This window comes from Convolutriloba macropyga, chromosome 8, assembly GCF_964194025.1.
Source record: "Convolutriloba macropyga chromosome 8, txConMacr16.3, whole genome shotgun sequence".
In the NCBI taxonomy this organism is placed as follows: Eukaryota; Metazoa; Xenacoelomorpha; order Acoela; family Convolutidae; genus Convolutriloba; species Convolutriloba macropyga.
In genome coordinates, this window is record NC_134475.1 from 7,460,571 (window position 1) to 7,484,030 (window position 23,460).

Here is a 23,460-nt window from a genome sequence, read left to right on the forward strand (position 1 = left end):
GCTCAAACTTAAGAATCAGAGAACTACTAGAATTAGATTTCTAATCACGGCAATTAAGACAAAAATAATACATGATTCTTCCTTAATGTATAAATGCTAGACAACATGATTTCATACTAATTCAAAAATTAAATTAATCATAGAAAAACAAAAGCAACAGAATAATATTCAAAGGCAAATAATCGTCTAAAAACAATACCAAGCCCGGAAGAAAATTGCAATGAATAGTAATAAGTCGAGATATTGGAAAAGACTCTCAGTAATATTGGAAAATATTGGAAAAGCAAACTCCCAGTACTGCCTTATTCTGAATTAAATCAATTGCAAACTGAAGAAACCAAGATCTAAGAAAAAGCTGAATTCATTCAATTTTTTAACAAATAAAAAAATCAATATAACGAATACAAAAGTAGGTGCCAGGACAAAACTAGAATGATACAAACGAGAATGTGAAGAATATGGACACAATGTTAGGAACACCGTAACAAAAAGACCAATTCTTGATTTTTGAAAGTTAAAAATCAAATTTAAAAAAATCAAGAAAAACGAGTACATTTCATTGATCAGCATTCGAGACATAGGAAAGACAACGAGTCATTCGAGACAAAAATCCAACCTGCTGAACAGATTAAAACAAGAAAAAGCAGAATTCAGACATACGAAACAATGAAACATTTTGCAAAAAAAGTGGTCAAAAAATGTTTAAGACTGCATTTATGAAAAAAATTTATCTGTTTTTTCAAAAACTTAACATCAAAAAATGATTGAATTTTTATTGAAACGAAATTAAAGTCCCTCATGTTCCCCAAAATACTATTTCTAGTAATTAAAAGGAAAATACAAACAAAAAACTGAAAAAAATTGGCAAAAAACTACGAAAATCGGATTAGCAAATGTACAATTTTATGAAACAAAATTACATCGACGTAGAAAGAGGCATTGAGTATATGAATTATCAAAGAGAAGTTGCCACATTAACTGATTTTTGACAAAAAACAGCTAAAAGATCCAAAACTGAAGAAATTAATAGAAAATCCAAAAATTAACTTAAAAATCAAGAAATATGTGCCAATTTCGCATTTGAAACGCAATTTCGGGCTATGCAAAATACTGTGCTATCAATTTCTGGGGTTTACATTTCAACATAGCATCGATTAAAAATTATTTCTACAAAAAACCAAATTATAAGCAAAAAAACTAGGCCACTTAGACGAAAAAACGGCTAAAAACGGTTATCTATATGTGCCATTCAGTCAAAAACTACTTTTCAATGTCAAAAAGTCATTCACTAAACGCAGCGCATGATCAAAAAACTTCTCTCGCTCAGAAAAAATTAGTTCACACTGCAATTTTACTCGCTTTCGCTTTTAGGTCAAAACATCGTCTGAACGAATAGTACTTCCGGTAAAAAAAAAACCTTAAGAACATAGCCGGAAGAATTCCGGAAGCGACTCGATGCGTCAAAACTTCAAAAATAAAACCGTAATTGCGGCGGAAGGCATTAATTACCTTTTGTATTAAACCATTAACTCATTACCTCCCCTTGTCTGATCTGAAAATTGTAGAAACTTAAACCACTGTCAGCAAGAGAAACAAAATGCAGCAAAATCTTATTTTATTGAAAATGTTTGGTAACGTTAAAAAACCCGAAATAGATAAGAAGGTCAAAATACTGATGGGCAGGAACAGCTGACAGGGCTATCAATTGTTCTCAAATATTTCATGATTCTTATCTCAATAAGATCGGGAAAGCAAACGGCAGATAAATCTTAGACACAAGTTAAATCTTTAAAAGGAATGCTCAAATTTAAGAATCAGAAAACCACAAGTACATTTCTAATCACTGCAACTAAGACACAAAACAGCACACACTTCTCCCTTATTCTACATATGCGAGACAACATGATTTCAAACTAAATCAAAATTAAATTTATAATAGAAAAGAAATACGCAGCAGAAGAATATTCAAAGGCAGAAAATTCTTTATTAACACCAAGGCCGGAAAAACGTTGCAGTAGATAATATTAAGTGGAAATTTTGGAAAATGCTTGCTAGCAAACTCTCAGTACTGCCTTTTGTTGAATGAAATCAATTGCAAACCAAAGAAATGACGAAAATCTAAGAAAAAGCTAAAATCATTCAATTTTTCAACAACTGAAAAAACCAATCAACAAGATACAGAAGTGCCATAAATAGGTGACAGGACAAAGCTAGAATGATACTAACTAGAATGTGAAGAATCTGGACACAATGTGAGGAACACCGTAACAAAAATAGATTCTTGATTTTGAAAGTTAAAAATCAAATTAAAAAATCAAGAAAAACGAATACATTTCATTGTTCAGCATTCGACACATAGAAAAGCTAACTAGTCATCCGATACAAATGATCTATCCTCCTGAAGAGAACAAAAAAATAGGAAAAAGCAGAATTCAAACATACGAAACATTGAAATATTTTGCAAAAAAAAATGGTCAAAAAAACTGCATTCATGAAATATTATCTGTTTTTCAAAAACTTAACGCCAAAAAATGATTGAATTTTTATTGAAACGAAATTAAAGTCCCTCATGTTGCACAAAAAGACATTTTCTAGTAATTAAAACCAAAATACGAACAAAAAAACTGACAAAAATCGGAAAAAGACTACCAAAATCGGATTAGCATATGTACAATTTTATAAAACAAAATTACACCGAGGTAGAAAGTGGTGTTGAGTATATAAATAGCCAAAACAAATCTGCCATATTAACTGATTTTTGGCAAAAAGACGGTTAAAAGATCCAAAAATGAAAAAATTATTAGAAAAAAAGCCAAAAATTAACTAAAAAATCAAGAAATATGTGCCAATTTTGAACTTGAAACGCATTTTCAGGCTTCGCAAAACACTGGTATCAATTGCTGAAGATCGCATTTCAATTTAGCATCGAATAAAAATAATTTCTACAAAAAACCAAAGTACAAGCAAAAAAAATTGGGCCACTTAGACGAAAAAACGGTTATCTATATGTGCAATTCGGTCAAAAACTACTTTTCAAAGTCAAAAAGTCATTCACTAAACGTAGCGCATGATCAAAAAACTTCTCTCGCTTAGCGAAAATCTATTCACCAAGACAGATTTTCTCACTTTCGCTTTTAGGTCAAAATGCCGCGTGAACAAATCTACTTCCTGTAAAAAAAAAAACCTTAAGAAAACCAATACTCCTCTTCGAGTCGTAAAAACCAATACTCCTCTTCGAGTCGTAAAAACCAACAGGTTTACAATAATTACTACGAACTTCGTTAAGAGCAATTAAACATTGTAAAATATTGTCAAATTTGCATATTGTAAAATGACAACTCTAAGTCTAACCAGATATAATGATGGGGTCAGCCCTCACAATGTAGGATGTCTCTGTGAGTCTCTGTCGGAACACCACATTGTGTGATGGCAGTGAGATTACCTGTAAACAAGCAAACAAAAAAGGTCATTTTTCTTCACTAATCAGAGGAGGTTACTGAATTAAACATTCTTGTTTTAAGGTGATCGTCGACGGTTAAAAGGTGTTTAAAGTTTTGCTGACACGAAAACAGGATTTGGTCATCTAGCTGACAAACAACTTAAAGTAGACAAGACGCTTAGACGTAAATTTAAGGCGTAAACAAGGAGGCTCGGTAATGTGCGTACGCACATAATGTTCCGACCCCGTTCATCCACATTCTTGACTTAATTGGCTACCAAATGAAGAGATAGAAAACTTTCAAAAACATACATATCGTTCAACAAACCACTAATGGAATAAAATAATGCCACGTTAGAGGGCAGATGAAATTGTTGTTAATAGAACTATTAGAAAAGACCATAATAAAAAACAAAAATTAATTACGACCAAAACTCGATGTCATCATAGCAAAATCAAACTCGCATCAGATAAAACCTAAACAAAAACAAATAAACCTATACTTCATTAGACAATATATGGGACCGGCCCACAATCGGCTGGGTAACGTTGACAAAAAGAGCCAAAAGGTGCTAAGTTCAAAAACGCGTTTCTATTGTCGACAACAATTATTTTCAAAGTCATTCTTAGAGTTAGATATAAACTGAAATCACAAAAATGTTCATTTATATCTCCATAGAAAGCAATTAACATCTGTCATTATCCAGTGTACGCCATGCGACAACAAAAAGAAGGACAAATACCGGCAAAAATAAGTTCAACAACTTTGAGCGAAAATGGCAGTGAAACCGTCAAAACCATAAGCCAATAACACCATAAAACCCTTAGGCCATCACTAAAAGCATTAAAATATTTAATTGAGAAATACTTTATAACCAATTGAACCTACAATTAATGTTATAATTTAAAAGGAATCTTCAAAACGAACAAAAATCCCTTGAAATGTACAAATATATAATCTCAAACAATTTATAAAATCTCGAAGTACCAAAGCCGTGAAACAAATGATGGAAACTAAAACAGGTAAAAAGATTAATTTATTGCTCATTGGAAACGGGTGTTGACCTGTTTTTACAGAGACTAAGCTACAAGTCAACTGGAAAAAAATTAAAAAGGAAGCACAAAAATCCAAATATGTTTTTGAGAAAATGTTTTCAGAAGTCATAACAGACACAAAAATCCGAAAAGATAGATTAAGATACAACACCTGAGGAAGCCAAGTATTGGACCGGCTATTAATGAGACAAAATCATGAGAATACAAAAACAACAAAACAGGCAGAAAACAAAACTTCACAAAGTTTGAAGACACCACAGTGTTCAAGGCACCGTAATTATAAGATGTTACCAGCATGAACTTTGAATCATCTCTTGCTTCTCAACTGGACATCAACGGGTCTTCCTTAAAATAGCCGGCAGATTGCCGGAATAGCTGCGAAAGGATAGACCTGCGTGTCATATAATAGAGATAGAAACAGATACAGATCTAAATTGAAAAAAAAATCGACGCCGCTCAAAAAACTAGGCTAAAAAACATTCAGCAATAAATTAATAAAGCTTGTTAAAATTCATTCCACAGACGCCTCTTATTAAGGAACTTTACTGCACATAGGAGTTCCCTTGACCTTAAACTAATTCAAATTAAACTTAAGTTTTAAAGTGCAAAAGTCATTTTATTGAGTGAGGTAAGTCACGTATGATCAAAATCTAATCACGCAAATAACCTAAAAACTTTAGCTAAAGCGAGTGAGAAATGACGTCACGCGCGCAAAGGCCGTGAGTGAGAGGAAGAAGTCATTCAGAAAATTTGACTTTTTCGGCTTTGCTGTGTGAACAAATGTAAAACGAAAAAAGAGTGTCAGACGACGAAACAAAAAAAAACCAAGAGCACCGCAATATAGCTACGCTCAGCTTACAGCTTCGCAGCTATAATAAAAGTATTAAGGAGAAATGAGAATAAAAAGAAACCAAAAATTTGAAAAGTATAGAAACCTCGAAAAAAAATTGTAAAATCAGACAAAAAATTTTCGAATCAATAAAAGTATCGCAAACTTTTTCCAATTCGACCTGTCAATAAGGTGGTAATTGGACAAGGAAACAGAATGAACCTATGAAATGTGCAATTCTGCACAAAAAAATTTTGAAAACTCGTAGTATCAAAACCATGAAACCATTAACTAAATATAAAACCGTTACAGATATTTAATAATAACTTACAGGAAATTTCTTAAAGCAAATATATTCAAACTCATAAGAAACATTAGATAACAACTGAAAACATCGTCTAGGTTCACTTATACTTAAAAAAACAGCCGGATGGATCTCTTCGATTGGGGAGAGGAAGTCATTGGACTACAAAAATTATTACAAATAAAAGCAAAACAAAAGTGCATTTACGAAAACAATTAGTCAGAGCCACAAAACAGATGAGTTTAACTCTGAAACTATAAAATATGCTTGTTGGCCCTCATTTTTTGCAAATACTATCTGTCAATAATTCAGCCCTGGTTGAAATTCTGGTCAGTAATTTACCTAAAACCTATGAAATCGGAAATATATTGAAAAAAGCCGCACCCCATCCATTAAAATCTATTTTTTATCCTCAATGATGCGATCACGATCAGCCCTGATATTTCTGCGTGTCTCAGAAAGCACGCAATTGTTCAAATGGTTGCGAAATAGATCAATTCTTTCAAACAAAATTTTTCAGTATATCAAAAATAAATAAAGCATTTTGTATAGTTATCGGGTTTTAATTTGGAAAAAGTGGTAAAATCATAATTCCAGAAGACTCTTAAAGCCAGTGTGAATATAACTAGCTGTTTTTGAACTTATGATTAATATGACCGCAGTTTTAAGTTGTCTACTTGCACCACATTTAAAAAAAATGGACTAAAACCTATTTGGTACCATTTATGACATAACAGAAAATAGAAGGACAACATATAGAAAAATTGGAGAAATTCGAACTACACCAAAATCTTTGAAAAAAGATGGTATAAAAAATTAAAAATAAAAGACGTTAACTGAAACATCAAATCTCTAACCATAAAACAAATTTATTAGAAAGCACATAAAAATTAAGGGTACAAGCAAGGGTTTATGTAGCAGAATTGACAAAGTTTGATTAATGCACTAAATCTTTTAAAACAAAATGCACGTGACCCGGCTGTATAGGTTAATTAATTTCAATTAAATCGATTTTATTTTGCCCTTTGACCTTGAAAGTAATTGCGTAGTTTTCTGAATGAACTCTAAATTCCTTTCAGTTGAAACAGTAAGTGAGGTAAGTTGGAAATCAAACGTGAAAGCCATGACTTACTTAAAACAAAAACCTTATCGACAGGTAAAACGAAAATAAAAACAACAGGACAAGTCCTGAATTACAATCCAAAGAAATAAACAAACCAAATACATGACTGCCAGTCTCCGTAGATGAACTTTTAAACAAAACCTATAGTAAAACAAACTCGAAATTAAACAACAAAAACTATAAAGAACTCAATTAATGATGTTCAAAGACAGTTTTCTTTTTTAAACAATTCGACAACAAATGAGAGACAAAGTAGAAGGACAACATATAGCAACCTCGGACATTCGAATTACACCAAAATGTTTCAAAAAAAGTTGAATAAAAAAGGAAATACGTAACTATGCCATCCATTCTCTAACCACAAATCAACTGCTTCTTAAAAAGCACCCTCAAATATTAGATGTACAGCCGAGGGATAACGTAGCAGAACTGACAGCACACGCAGACAATAAAAACCTCTGAAATCTGTTTTTAAACAATTGGTTTCAAATAAAAAACAAAATAACCACAAAATGGAACTATTGAACAGATTCTATTTTGTCTCACACAAAAAAAAAGATAAACGGCAAAATTCAGACTAGGAGACAAGAAACCAAATCGAGTAACGATCACGATCAAAACAAAAAGTAACTGCTATTCTTTGAAAACAAATGGTCCCCAGGGAAGTACATCTATTAGCCACCAGCTGAAACTATTAAATAGTGTGATTTTGTCTAGTATTATTCAGAACCTCTATGAGAGCTGTTCTTGCTGACAGAGTAACAATAGAGAAAAGTGAATAGCAAATACGTAGCAAAAAAAAGATATGCAAAAATAAAACCAAGTGTCTTGAAATAGTACACATCTTATTAAAAATTAGCGTTGAAATTAGTAGAACTCAGATACTTGAACAAATTGAAACAGAATTCAATGTGCCCCACTAGAGAGCCAATGAGACCTTTCATTAAAATGTCTAAGCCAACGAATAACAAACAAAACAAGCGGTCAAAACCAAAATATACATTTTTAAATAGCGAATAGAAGTCGTTAAAAATTATACATGAAGGGAAACCTTTGTTAAAATAAATTATGTCCAACTAGAGAACTAAAGATCTGTCAATAAGCAGCACAGAAGACACCAAAACAAATAGAGCTGAAATATCTAACTACAAATACGGCAAAACTGATATTGATAATTTTTTGAAAAGAAGTACCTTCAAAGTCGTGACAAAATTTATCAAAAAATTGAGATGCGAGTTGAAGCTACAAGTAAATGTCTCCATTTATGGATATTGGAGAGTCAGTGAGTCCTTCAATGAATGCGACTAAGTGAATGGTTAAGACAAAAAAAAACAAATAATTTTCTGAGAAAAGCTGACCAACTAGATAAAACCATTATATATCAATTGAAACTATGAATTGCTTCTAAAAAAATTCACGGGAGAACCAAGAAAACCAGGCAAATCTCAAACAAGCAGAGATTTTCTTGAAAGAAGGGTCAACTCAGTAAAAACTTTTGATATGATTGAAGATTCAATAACCCTTCATTATAGAGCCAAGAGAAGGCCACTAATCGCCCCAGATATCGCTTTGGCCATTAACATAAAATTATGAAAACTTGTGCTAAGTACACACACTACCAATTCCTAAACTGGTTTTGAGGATTTAATTGATTTCAGGACTAATTCAACTTTTTGCTGCCAAGTTGCGGCGACACCTTCAATAGTAAGTTCTCATATCGCTTTGCTCAATGTTCCAACAAACCCAGTATCTACAACCAACTATGCAGGTAAATACACGTTGCTTTAAGAACATACCCCGCTGATTACCGGAAAATGGCAGCCGTTGATTCCCATAACCGCGAATGGGATTGGAAAACAAAAATTGATTTTTGAAAAAAAAAAACATTTTTAAAGTGCGAACTCCTATATTAGTTAAAAAAAACATAGTCACAGAATATTTATTGACTAAAAAACAGCTCGGATGGACAATAAACGGATTGAAAAAATCAATTAGAAAAAATGCGATCAATAGATGAAAAAATAAGCAAAGATGAAGTCAAACATCCGCATGTGGAAAAAAATCACAAGCAAGAAACCTTTTGCTCACACACCATTTTCGCACTCTACGTGATTTTAGAAAATCACTTGGAAAAAATTCGATCAATAGATGAAAAAATAGCAAAGATGAAGTCAAACAGCCGCGTGCGGAAACAAACCCGGCGGATTGCCGGAAAATAGCCTTCGTTGATTCCCATAACTCTATTGGGATTGATTGAAACGAAAATATCAACAAAAATTGATTTTTGCATAAATACATTTTTAAGTGTGATTTATTTGATGTCATTTCGTAATTGAACATACTCCTGTCTCTCAGCGAGAGGCTACAGGGTCTAGTATCAATACCAATAAGCATCATAGATAGTAACTAAAACTTATGAGAACAAATTTCAAGTACCAGGCATCTAAAAATGGGCTTTATGGGTTTATCCCGTTTCTATTTGACTTTGATTTTTTTATACTGACTCTCTTCATTCTGAACTGCTTTGCTGAGCAGCTGCTGTTTAAAAGGATTTTGAGCAGAATGACAGAAGAGTGAAACTAGCCTGTAGAAGTCAAAAAGATTTCACGCAAAATGTCGAAAAAGCGGCAAAATGGGTAAAGCGAAAAAAAGTTCGACAAAGTAAAAAAAATAGGAGCGCCGGCTGAGAAGATGAGGGCGGCTATTAAAAAACCAAAAGCTAGAAACCTTTTGCTTAATCACCATTTTCGCACTCTACTTTAAAATTCGAGTGAAAAAATAAACGCCGCAAAATCACTCGCTTTTTGGCTCCACTTCCGTTTTTGGCGAGAACAATATCACTTCTCCAATTTGACTTCAAAAATCATTAAAATGTGTAACAGATCTTAAAACAAACATAAACGGAGGAATTCCAGAAACTACTCGAACTCGAACATTGACAACTCTAACTGACTCGAAATCGTCTTGCATAAAACGATGCGAAACAATAACATGAACATAGCTGGCAGATTTCCAGAAAATGGCCGCAATAGCTTTGTAGATCTGCAGTCTCAAAAAAACGGTAAAAAGGACAGACCAAAAAAATTACTCTTCTCATTAAAGGATGAGATGTTATATTTTGATTAAGAATCTGTACAAGTTATTGTTGCCTCCATTAGCTGCTCTCTAATAGCATTCATTTAGAGTGATACACACCCATTTGACCTGTCTCTTTGAACTAAAGCAAACAAAAGTCAATTTCAAAGCGAGGAAGTCATTTTTGTGAGTAAGGTAAGTCAAGTGTGACCAAAAACTTAATCACGCGAATGAACAAAAAAACTCGCTCCACTGAGAGCGAAAAATGACGTCACACACGCACTTCAGTTGAAATTGCATGAACGAATGAAAAAAAAAAGAGATTTGAAGGGGTTGTGACGTCATATGGTCACAACAAAAATCGCGACGACGAAAAAAACCAAGAGAAGGCCAATAAAAGCCCCAGCTATCGCTGTGCGGCTATTTAAAACAATCTGAGAAAAGAAACAAGCAAAAACTGATTTAGCATCCTCTAAATTCACTTAAAATGCGACTCCCACAAAACTATAGGCGAAAGATCTTGTAATAAAAAAATTGTCTACAAAAGGCAACTTACCAGCCCTTATTCATAGATAAAAGCTCAGTACGCCTTCTGCTAGGTCAATCAGCCACCCAAAAACGAGAGAGAAACATTAAACATTTAAGAACAGCAAGAAAAAAAACCTCTAAGAGTAGAAATGTGTAAAATTATTTTCAGTGAAAAATGAAATGGCTAGCGTGCAAGTGTCACTTTAAATTAACAATACCTATAGAAATAAAAATTGAGCGAGAAAACATCGATAATCACAAAATCCGAAGAAATAAGCAAAAAACTGACAAAAACTGGCAAAATTTGCTCAAATTTACTAACTTTTCAAAAAAATTCTCAACGAAAATCAATCAAACTGAAACACCACCACCAAAACAGCTAGACCAATTAGTTGCAACCACACAACTCACCGACTGCAATGAAAAAATTAAAGAAAACAAAAACGACTAAAGTTTAAAACAAGGTAAAACTGTAAATCTTTTATCTAAAAAAAGCAAAATTTACTTCAGAAAGTCAAAAATAATGCCTAACACCAATATTAACACGTCAGATAAACCGCAAAAAATGACTGCAAAAAATTGGAGTAAAAACAAAAAAAAAACTGCTTTGACAAAACCGCACGTGGTCAAAAAAAAATCGATCGCTTAGCCAAAATTATTTCACACCTATTTTTCTCTCGAAAAATGACGAGAAGGCAAAACCACTCTTTTCTTTCTACTCTTCAAGCCGATTCACACAAACACCTAAATTTTACATGGGGCACTGACTTTTACCTCGCGTTTTCATTGCACTCCAAAAAGTTCTCGTTCTAAAAAAGAGCTCCCCCAATACTCGTAAGACAGCGCCCCAATACATTTCAAATTCTAATTGTAAAAAATTACGAGCGCAATAACAGCCCATCGAGATGATGAGGGCGGCTATGTAATACAAACCGACTAACGTCAGACAAATTGCATTCTAACAACATGTGGGGCAATTTAATAGCGCGGACTGTAGCCTCAATACATTTTTCCTTATGGGTGCAAACAACGACTATGGAGGGATTCGAACACGCGACCTCCAGCGTCCTAGACTGAGCTCTCAGGCCCTTGTGATAAGTCAAGAGCTCTCAGGCCCTTGAGAAGTCAAGAGTGAAAAAGTCACTCAAGAAGTAAAATAGACAGAATGTTCTAGAAGAAAACGGTTAAGCAAAACTTTAAAGACATTTTCAAAACACTAATTGCTTCAAACTGCGTTCGAGAGCACAAAAAGTTTGTATCAATGTTCAAAAATGAAAAAAAAAACGATAATCTAGACACAAAGGAAATCAAATCTGATTTTTTAAATTGATACTCTTGAAATAGTATTTTGCGAAGTATGACGAGTACCAAAGCCATTGATGCCATGTCTTTCTACGCTTAGCAGTTGAACATGAATGATCAAGGATTAAAATTTTCGATTTGCGCACAGAATTTCCCCTTTATTTTCTCAAGCAAAACAAAATCAGAGAATGACAGGATTTTAGGAACCCATTTCTTTCTGTCGACATGGCTCCATTAATAGTCAAATAATTTTGCTTGTGGTGACGTTTAATCTGGACACTGAAGAAAAAAATTTCACTTTATGAAAACTAGGATTAAAGGAACATTAAAAATGCTTTTCAGACAACACTTAATATGCACTTTTTGGTAAGCGGGAGACATTTGAAAGGGTTAAATTAAAAGGGGCAACCTTAGCTTCTTTGTCGGAGGCAAGCACTAGAAATTGCCTGTCGTTGTTAGTGGCTTCTTCACTTCCATTGTTCATTTGGGCAGAAGTGCCGTTTGAATATGCGCCACCCTTGCTCATCAGCGTTCCTGTAAACAAAACTTTGATTATAAAATTCGTTTTAACTGAAAAGGGGCGTTTATAAAATGATATAGGACTAAAAAATGATATAAGATCATAAAAGAGGGCTAATTGGAAGATTCCACACAAAAAGTCAAAGCTCTTTTTATCTGTTCGAAAAAGCTTCTTGAACTGCTAATATAAATGCGTTCATAAACCTCACTTTGTGGTTCAGACCAGCTGCTGTTTTTTATGTTATTCCAAAAATGATTCAATTTCACGCTCTTGGTAAAACAATGATTAACTCCCAACTAATCAAAAATGATTTCCAGAAGGATACAAACACAATTGAATGCACCCAGAAGTGCAACTGAAAATGTGTGTAGAGAAATCTGTCTTTGCTCAGTTAAATAGGTTTTTGTAGAATGCGTAGTTAAAGATGACGGTGGTTTATCTTGATGCAGGATAACAAAAATGTATTTAATTTGAGAGAAATTTGATATAATTCTGAAATCTACAATTTTTTTTACTACAGAAGGCTTATAATAATGTTTTTTTTCAACAGCGAGCATCTTAGACCCCAAAGTTAAGAAAACAGCCAGTAAGGAAGAATTTCACAAAAAGTATCAAAATTTGCATTTTAACCCACGAAAACGGCAGTAACTATTTGTTTATGTAGCCTGAACAGCACGCACGCACGCACGCGCACACACACACAAACACACACACACAGACACGCACATACACAAACACACACACACACACACACAAACACGCACACAGGTAGGTCGACAAAAACATAACCGAATAAAGTCGATCGAATTGCTCTCAAACGACTGGCGAGCGGTAGGTTTCGTCAGTAGCTCACTGGGGCTCGGGGAGGTTAGCCTCATGTTAATTGAGAGCGAGAGAGACCCAAAAAAAGGCTACTAGGGGTTGCAGTGGGGGAGGCGCGTGAGATGTTGAGGCGTTTCAAAAATCCATAAAAACTAGCACGACTAATAGAACTGCTACAAACTTTGCTTGAGAGCAATCAACCAGAAAATGCTATTTTCGGAGGAGATCACGCAACCGATGTTGTGAAAAATATAATATAGCAGGAAGTTTTTGTTTTTGCATTTTTTGTTAGGAGTAATTGCAGTTAAATGTAGGTTGCAATGTACTGTAATGCCTCAAGATAAACAGACTAAAGTCGGACAAATTGCTCTCGAAAAAGAAGCGAGGCAATTTATTTCGGGGGCTGTAGCCTAGATAAATTTTTCTTTCTGGGTAGACAAAGGAAGCATTATCCATTCAGCCACAAGACCCTTAAATTTCCTATCCTACAAACCCTTTTATTTTGGCAGCGAATTGATTTCGGCGTGAAAGCAATTGAGATCTTCAAAAAACATAGCCGGCAGATTGCCGGAAAATAGCCAAGATAGGCGGTTGTGGCCTAACATGAGGGCATATAAGTTTGGCACTACTTAGATGCACACTATTGACCTCTAATTAGTAAATGTTCACAAAATTTAAAGTTCTATAAGTGAGTTCAGAAGCCATTTTTAAGTGAGGTAAGTCATGCAATTGACCTAAAAGCAGAAATGACGTCACGAACACAAATCTTAACTGCAAAGCAGAAGTCACTAAAGTCATTGAAAAACTCAATTCCAAGAAGTCAGGGTAAGACGAAACAAAAATCTGTAAGACGAAGTAAAAAAAACATAGCAGGACAAGTCCTAACGAACATTTCAACGAATTTTCATTGGTTAAACAAAAAACTGGACCTAGAACAGACTATGACTGAATTGGGAAAATCATTTCCAAAAAAAAATCAGACAAATTACAAAAAAAACGAAATCAATGCAAAAATGCCGCATGTGAACAAAAAAAACCATTAGCAAGAAATGGAATATTGTTTCAAACAAAAAACAAGGTCTAGAATGAACTATGAGTGGATTGGGAAAACTACTTAGAAAAAAATCCGATTCAAAAATCGAAAGCAGTAGAAAATCAAAATGAAATTGCCGCATGTGAACAAAAAACGACTACCCAGAAAGCGAATTTTTGTTCAAACACCGTATTCGCACTCTACTTTAAAATTAGAGCGGAAAAAGTTCACGCCGCAAAACCACTCGCTTTTTCGCCCCACTTCCTGATTCGGCGTGACCAAAATCAGTACTCTAATTTGACTTCAAAAATCATGAAAATGTGTAAACAGATCTTAAAAAAAGACACCGCCCCAATACAATTCAATGTCTTTGAATTGTAAAAAAATCAGGAGCGCAATAATAGCCGCCTGGAATTGCTGACGCGGCTATTAATAAAAAAAGCGTGAAAAGGTAACTTGAGAAGTCAATAAATGTTCTAGAACAAAAGCGCAAAAACGGTCAATCGAAAGTTTTTGGGTTTGAGAGCAATTAAACATTTCAATCTTGAAGAGGACTTCCAAATCGATTGTTCTGAACAGATCCAAGCTATCTTTGATACACTATATGGAATTATTGAACTTATTCTCAAAATTTTAAAAATATATATACATTTTGTTTACAAAGAGTTACCTAAATACCGTGCAAGTAATTCTTGCGCAGTAACATACACTATTTATTGACATAGACAGTAACAAATGCGAAACGAGCATTTTTGATACATATTTTGGTAATAACAGTTTCTTCCTTTTTACAGGACAATGAGCACATGGATAAAATTACCTATAATAATTCTATGGCTCGATCCAAAAAATAAACTGTCGATCTGGGTTTGAGATTGTTATTTTTGAGAAAAATTGGCATACTCAGGCCGCTGTTAGCTTGTACTTTTTCACCTACGCTTTGACATGGCCGAAAAAAAACTTCATGTCATTCCAACCTCTGAAAATGAGCAAATTTTGAAAAGGTTTTGATGGCCAGAAAACGCCCGTGTCGCCAATAAGAGCTTTAATTCACTTTGTTTGGCACCCTTTAACTTAAACAAACTAAAAGTAAATCACTTAAAACAAAGAAAGCAATTGAAAACAGTTCAAATAAGAAAAAAAAACATGATTTTAAGGTTTGAGACAAAAACTTTGTCTAGCTGTACAACTCCAGCAAAAAATAACATGCTAAAACTGAAGAAAAGCTTTAAACTATATTTCATACCTATCTTTCTCAATCTCTCAAACTGTGGAATAAGCAAAATAACCATTCCCACTTTTTGATATTGAAATTTTTTCAGCTGTCAAGCAAATATATCTCCAACATTTTCTTGAATGACATTTCATAAAACAAGCAATTTAGGAAACTCGATGTCACTAATTTAGCTTTGAAAACACAAACATCTAACGGGCCAATTTGTACTACATGGCATAAGCAAAATTGAAATAACTGCTTCATGTTTTGTTCAAACCCTCCAAATGATTTCCAATCAAAAATACAAATTCAGAATAATTTCTGCCACACTAGTCAATTAAATTGCTCTACTAAATTCCGCGGCTAATTAAGAAGATATCGTAAACACAACCGACTAACGTCGGGCGAACTGCTCTGAAACTACTGGCGAGAGGTTGGCTTCGTCAAAAGCTAGCTGCGCGGCTGAGAGGCTAGTTTTAGCTATTTGAGGGGAGTGGGTGAGAATGGGGGGGGGGGGGATTGAGGATGCGGGGTTCCAGTTCGGCGGGAGGGGGGTTGAACTTCCTTTACATCACGTTATTTTGTCTCTCAAACTACTACGGTGAATAGAACATTTAGATACTTAGAGACAAGTAAGCGGTAAGGCAATAAGAGACCTTAATGCCCTTCATGCTTTCCCTATTTGTCCCATTTTGGCAACGAAAAGTCAAAAGGGTCAGACGAACAGTCGGTCAATCGAAAAATCGCATTAAAACCATAGCCGCTAGAATAACAGAAAGGACTCGAAGAGTCGTGAAACACAAAATCTTATTTAACCCTACCTATTTCAGAAATATCAAAAAACAAATTAAAACAAAGCACTGTATTGTTAGAAACAACCAATTTTTAGTTAAGAATGTGGTTAGGTGTGCGTGTGGTGCGTATGTAGAGGGAAGGATGGGGTATAGGTATAGGCGGTAGTTGGGAAGTTTAGACAGGGGATTTGATAGGCAGGTGGTTGGCATGTAGCTGAGATAAGTAAGAGGGACATTTATGGGATCAAAAATTCTCAAAATGACGTTTTCACCTTGAACATTACTAGCAGTTCCTGATTACTATAAACTATGCTACTGTTATAGTCCATTTTTTGAAAACAGAAGCCAAGTTTCAAAAACAGGTAAATGATTTAAAAATTCAATTCAGGCAACGAACGAAATTGCTTCAACAAATAACCTTTGTAATACCATTACTCCTCTCCGAGTCGTAAAAAGACCACATGACAAATATAATTGTTACAAACTTTGTTTTCGACCAATTCTAAATATTGTCAAAATGACAAGTACCTATATATCGCCAATGAAATTTGACTGAGAACAATATAAGTAGTATTAAGTACCTTAGTGAAGTTAGATTAATACAGATTAAACCGTCTCCCATTTTCTCACGGGAAAACTACACACCTGTACTTCAAATAAGTTTTCCATTTACGAAATCTAATTGAAAACAAATATGAGTGAGTTTTAACGAAAAACAAATGCCCAAAGTCTGCAGCACTGGAAGTTGAAGTGCAAGAAATTCCTAATACAAACTTGCAAGTTGTGTGTTTTACGTACGGTTACGTGACTCTGCAGAAAACAATTCGAAGCTCGAGCTTAACACATCGAACCACTACGCCGCTCACGTTGAACGCCATAAAATCTCAGTGACTTCAAACAGGGTCACGTAACCTATACTGCTGAAAGATTTCTTGAACAAATAAAATTGGTCGAATGAGTATCGGTGGTATAATTGATCCTTAATAGACTAAATAAAATCATTCTTATATAGCATTGGAAGATGGTTTTAAGAACTTTTAAAATTAACAGGAAGAAATACTGACGTAATCGATAACCTTGTTATTATTGCTCTCATGACGAAACCAGGGCAACTAACCAGTTTTCTTGTCTGTGTTGGTCTCATCCGGCTGCTTCACAATGGCTCCTGTTGAGTCCAGGAAGCATATGGAGATCAGAGCTCCTCGAGCAGAGCACATGAGCCCCAAATTGGAGGGCGAGTAGATCATTTTACGACCCACGGGTGTGGAGCCGCCTGGACCACAATTGGTTCCAGTTCCGTTTAGTTGGTGAGACGAGGTCGAAGGAGAGTGATACTGTTTGAGTACAACACAAGCCACACTGCTCATGCTAGTGCCCAGCCAAATTGTCAAGACTGCGTTGGGGTCTTAAACAAAACGAGGTACATTGCCCAAACATCTTAGTATGAAAATAAACCGACTAACGTCTGGCGAATTGCTCTCGAAGGACTGGAGAGAGAAACAATTTAGAAAGGAGCATAAGCTAGAAACTTTTATGGTGCAGCAAAAACTTCCCAATAGTGACGGGTTCGAACCCGACAACTTTCGGATTCGAGTCGGAGACATTACTGTCTACACTACAGTGCTACGTACGGTCAGCGCTCACAGTCGGCTTTCTTTTATCAACAGACTTTTTTTCATTGCGCGCAATTCACATCACTCAAAAAATCAAAAGGTCAAGAGTCAAAAAGTCACTCGAGAAGTGAAATCAATAGAATGTTCTAGAAGAAAATGGTCAAGTAAAAATTATGCATCAAAAAGACGCACACGTTTACAATAATTGCCTCAAACGTCGTTTGAGAGCAATTAAGAACATTTTTCTCCGAAAATCTTGACAAAAAACTGCTTACAAACAGGGTAACCCTCAATATTCTATCAAATAGTCAGCCGTAAGATCTGTTCTTACCATTTCTGACTGGAAAGGAGTGCATGAAGGTGATGAACTGGACAGCATCAGAGCAATCTGCCCTCTCCAGGCTGCTCATGCTGGAACTTCTGGATCTACTGAAGCCAGAATGACCACCAGAAGAGCCACCATCTGTCTTATCTAAACGGGAATCAACGCTTCAATCTCAATTTCGGTTCATGGTGCATATCAATAGCGCAGTTACATGGTACGTAGGTCGTGAATTTTAAAATAATGGTATGCCTTAGATTTGCAATACAAATAAACATTTCAAAAACGCCAATGCTGCGAATAAACAGTTTCGGATCTTTTCCGTTTGTGCCCCCCTAGAACGTTATGCACCACACCCCCCCCCCTCTAAGTTACAGAGGACGTGTCATTACATAGTAAACCATTCTGTAAAAATATAACAGGTGAGTCTGTGGGGTGAAAATAATATGCACCCAATAAACTGGGGGGGGGGGGCATAGATCAACAACATTCGAAAAGATTCACAAATCCGTTGATTCAAGCTCCAAAACTGAGGTCTGCAAATACACTGAACACCACGTCAGTCAAATACCGACGGTTATCTTACGAAAATATTGCAAAAAGGGACTGTTATCTTGTAAGACACTAGGAAGATTTTAAAAGATAAGTCTTTAGCAAGATCTTGCAAAATAACCGTCCGAGTTTAACTACGTGAGAAACAAAATCAAGAATATTTAAATTTTGTCTAGCTCCGTTAAAATTCTTCAATCAATTATTGTCCTCAATTTTGAGTTTAAACCTTTGACCAACAATCTACTGGCTTTGAAACGTTCGACTGCGTTGCAAATTTAAAGACAAACAATTCTTCAATCGCATGCATTTGATTACATAAGGCGGCACCTTTTTAGTACACTCTAAATCCAAAAATCCTGTTTACATTAGGAAATGCGGGACTAGCAACACTGCAAAAACATTCAAAACAAAAATTGACTGGCCTCACTTCACTAGCAACAGAATTCAACACAGCAACAGAACGCTCTTTAGTTTTTTGATATTGTGATTGCTATACCTATAATATACGGTAGTCGAAATCTAGAAAAATACCTTTATAACAGTTATCGTAACTATGCCTGGGGTGTGCCTACCCAGGGGTTTTCAAATTCAACAAGGAAAGCAAAGATCAATAAGCTAAAACAGACATTTTCTACAGGGTTCATGCAATCAGAATTGGTTTAACGTCCAAATCATGGCAACAGAGAAGAGTGGAATCAAAATTGCAATCGGATGGTGGGCTGATCAGAGTTTTTCTAAAACATTTCAACTGATCGACATCTATCAACAAATCGGTACAAATCACACAATTAATTGTCACACAAAGCGAAATAGACGATTGTTAACAATTGGATGATCAATCAACGCATTCAAGATCAGATAAAAAGCAAAGAATGACGTTTAGATTCTGCATACTTCCAGTTTTAGATGAGCGATTGCGAGACAGATATTTTCGTAGTTCAGGACTACGAAATTTTCTTCCATCTCTACGGATTTTCGGCACCATCCGGGTTACGTCATTGGAACCAGAATTCCGTTTCAAAGTCTTTCGGTTCTCTTGACCACCTTTGTGACCCTTTCTGACATCACAATCGTTGTTTTCACTAACTTTTTCTAGGACCTGTCCACCCTCCCGTGAATAAAAATTTTGTCTTTGGCCAGAGTGAACACTTAAAGCGCGTTTTCCAACTGATGATGGTTTATATAGACGGGGGGCTAGGATATGGGGGTAGTCAATGTACTCAAAATAAGGGTAAACAAAGTAGATGACGGGGTGGGGGTGGGAGGGGAGATGGGGTCAGTTCCTTTCTTTCGTCTTTTCACTTTTCTTCTTGCCTTGCGCCTTCGATGGCCGTCTTCGCTTAAAACATTTTTCAACGTCTTTTTCTCTCTTTGATGCTCGCCATGGGTTAATGATTTCGTATTTTCGGTGGCAAATTTGGTCCTATGCGCCGTTTTTTGTTCTATCTAAGCAAACAGGCTCTGAATTCTTTGCAATAAACTTTCCTATGAACAGATTGAAAAAAAATTTCTCGTGGGATAAATTGGTGCCCAGGTACTAAATTTTTGCATTGCAAAATGAGAATGGAAGCGAGATTGACGTTCGTAACAATTTCACAGTAGGATCTTGATGTTTGATACAAAAGTTATCAACGAACCGCAAAACACGCGTCACGTCTTAAACAGCACAAAAACGAGCACATTTCTATAGTTTTTAAACAAAACATTATTAAATTGCTACACACACGAATGCTTAGCCGTTTCTGGCGCCAAATAGTCGGGGGGCTTTGTGACCCCGCCTCCCCCTCCGGGCACAAAGGAGAAGTCGAACACATGAGCCGCCCCACAACCTGCTCGGCTACGCTCTCCAACGTCTGTCTTCGATCTGCCCAATTTGTGGGAGCCGGCTTTTGGTACATTATTCATCGATGGACTAACATTTATAAATCTGTTTCCTTTCAACAATTTTTTTGTGGAGCTAATTTACGTGCAAACGGTCAAACAAGAACTATTATACATTGAAAATTGCCTACTGCTGATGAGGACCTAAAAGAAAAGACGTTGGAAAGTCCAATGTTTGAAAGTCAACAGATGTTGGACGAAATCGTTTAAAAACTAGGCACACACTAATAGCCGGATAATAATGTCGAATGTAGGTAATAAAGTAGTCAATTGAGGTGTGAAGGAAACAGATTGCCTTGAAGAGTATCCTCTGGAAGACGAGGTACTGGTCCCACTATTTGTTGAGAAAGGGGAGGCGGGCAAAGTGCAGCACCCCGAAAATCCAGCGGATGATGGTGGCGCGAAGGGGGCCAAGCACTGCCCGTAAGCAAAGGCAGCCGGTGGTAGGCGACGCCATGTTGGCTGTTTAGTATAAAGACGTCTTGAAAATTGTACATAAACTCCTTCTTACAAACTGAGAAAAAACGCGCGATCATTGAGATAAATGAGATTTCGACTTTTTTACCCTCAAGGGACTGGAACCTAGGATGCTGTTATGGTGTCCTAATGCTGGCAAGGATGAGCCAAGTAAAAGCCAAATCGGGCTGTGTAGAGCAAATTTGCAAAGCCATCGAGCAGCCAAAATAATTCTAGACACCGAAAGCAAACATTCTCTGGACAGAGAGCAATAATTAGCTTATCTTAGTTAAAACTTCTACAAGTAGCAAAAAAAAACATTTAAATAGACACGATTGAAATCACATAGCGGGGTCATGCAATCTTCATACTTTTAATCCGATTCAGTCCTAAATTACGTCCACTGGATTCAAACGAAAACAAAAAATGCTCGTTAGATTGCCGGGAAAAGCATTGGATGATTCCATGACCCCCGTTTGGATTAAAACAGTAAAAGAAAATGAAATGAAAAATCTTACAACCAACCAACATGACTCCTACAACCAACTATCAATTAGACGATAGCGGGATTCGTATTAAGAACAGTAATCATTGACCTCGTAACTAAGACTAATTAAGAAAAAAATTAAAAAAACAAGAGCAAAACTCAAAACATTATTAATAAGTTTGTATTGAAGCAAACATCGTAATTGAAAATAAGTATTAGAATTACCTGGATTATTTAACGCTTCAATCGAAAGGCGACAAGACATGTGGCTTATACAGCAGGACATCAAGACAGTTTAAGGAAAAATCCAGAAATCCTTTACCACTTTGAAACATAAAAAGTATAAAAATCCATAGCTATCAGCCGAAATACCTTAATAGATGACCCGATGTATCTTTATAAAAGCCAAAAAACCTGTCATTTTTCTGTTTATGCAGAAAAAATCAGAAACATACCCGCCAGATTGCCGGAAAATAGCCGCCGTTGATTCCCAAAACTCTATTAGGATTAAAAGAAAAGAAAATATCAACAAAAATTGATTTTTGTACAAAAACATTTTAAGACGCGATTTATTTTGATGTCATTGCGTAGTTGAACATACACCTGTCTCTCAGTGAGAGGCTACAGGGTCTAGTATCAATACCAATAAGCATTATAGATAGTAACTAAAACTTATGAGAAAAAAGTTCAAGTACCGGGCATCTAAAAATGGGCTTTATGGGTTTATCCCGTTTCTATTTCTGACTTTGATTTTTTAATACTGACTCTCTTCATTTTGAATTGCTTTGCTGAGCAGCTGCTGTTTAAAAGGACTTTGAGCAGAATGACAGAAGAGTGAAACTAGCCTAGAGAAGTCCAAAAAGATTTCACGCAAAATGTCGAAAAAGCGGCAAAATGGTAACGCGAAAAAAAAGTTCGACGAAGTAAAAAAAATAGCCGGAAAAATTCCGGAAACGACTCGAAGTGAAAATCCATTTAAACGCCATCCAACTACTCATCAAACAAAATGTGCCCTCACTATTTTATGATTATCTTGAAACAAAGTCATGAAACAAAAAAGTAAAAACAATAAAATCAAATCTGTTAATATATTAAAAATCTGATCAATTTTTGTTATAAATTGAGATCCCGAAAAAAACTGTCTCCGCCAAAAATAACTTCATCAAACCAACTAGTACTTATAAAACCACTTATTTGAATTTTGAAAAAATACTTTAGGCTAATTTATGAAAAAAAGCTCTTAAAAACAACTTTCACTGAAAAAGCTGTAAAAGTTAATTTTTTTTAATATTTCAAAAACATATAAATCCAAAGAAAAATTCCCTTCAGCCAAGAGGGTATCCAGATGTTCGCAAAACAATAGGCAAGTCATAATAGGCAAAGAAACTTAGCTACTTAGCTAAAAACAGAAAACGAAAAAACTGCAAAAAAATTAAAAATAGTTCCACATTTCGCCATTTTTTTGTCATATTTCTCATCAAAAAATGATTCTTACCCACAAAACTGTACCCAATTGTTTCATTTCCCGCTTCAAAAATCACTCCAATAAAATTGATTTAAAAAAAGGACTTCTCCAATACTCCTCTTCGAGTCTTAAAAATAGGAGCGCTATAATAGCCGGTTGAGAAGATGAGGGCGGCTATTAAACAACAATAATAGCGGCAAAAACTCAAAATATCATATTCTATGTAAAGTACAAAAGAAAATACTATTTTCTGAAATCGAGCAACTGTTTCATTTATTCTTTAAAAGCCAACCCAAAAAGGCTTATATATAAAACGACATTGAATTACAAGACATCAAAAGAACAACAATTACAGACAAAACTGAAAAATTCACTACACTATTTGCAAGCAAGTAGTGTCAAAGTTAAACCAGTAGCTTTGAATTGAAGTCATTAACAGCGTTCAGTAATGCCTCACTAAAAAAACTCACAAGAGTAGTCAAAGATGACTACCCACTTTTTCGCTCCTTTTGAAAATATAGCGATCTAAAATAATACATTCAAATCGACTTCACTCTGAGACAAAGTAAAATTGTGAACCGATCTTAAAAAGGAGACGGAGACAGCGCCCCAAACCGTCCAAGTCCCATGGATTGTAAAACAA

At 35.3% G+C, this 23,460-nt stretch overlaps 1 protein-coding gene across 4 annotated transcripts in view; it reads right to left on the minus strand.

Moving 5' to 3' along the window:
* The window catches only part of LOC142344425 (syntaxin-binding protein 5-like), a 148,557-nt gene that overhangs the window by 49,838 nt on the left and 75,259 nt on the right, over positions 1-23,460 (minus strand). For all 4 annotated transcript variants that reach the window (XM_075396057.1, XM_075396058.1, XM_075396059.1 and 1 more), the window contains exons 16-19: positions 17,986-18,126; positions 17,159-17,446; positions 12,066-12,190; positions 3,352-3,442 (exon numbers count right to left, since the gene is read on the minus strand). In XM_075396057.1, the coding sequence (XP_075252172.1) occupies positions 3,352-3,442; positions 12,066-12,190; positions 17,159-17,446; positions 17,986-18,126 (645 nt within the window). The remainder of the gene's footprint in view (positions 1-3,351; positions 3,443-12,065; positions 12,191-17,158; positions 17,447-17,985; positions 18,127-23,460) is intronic.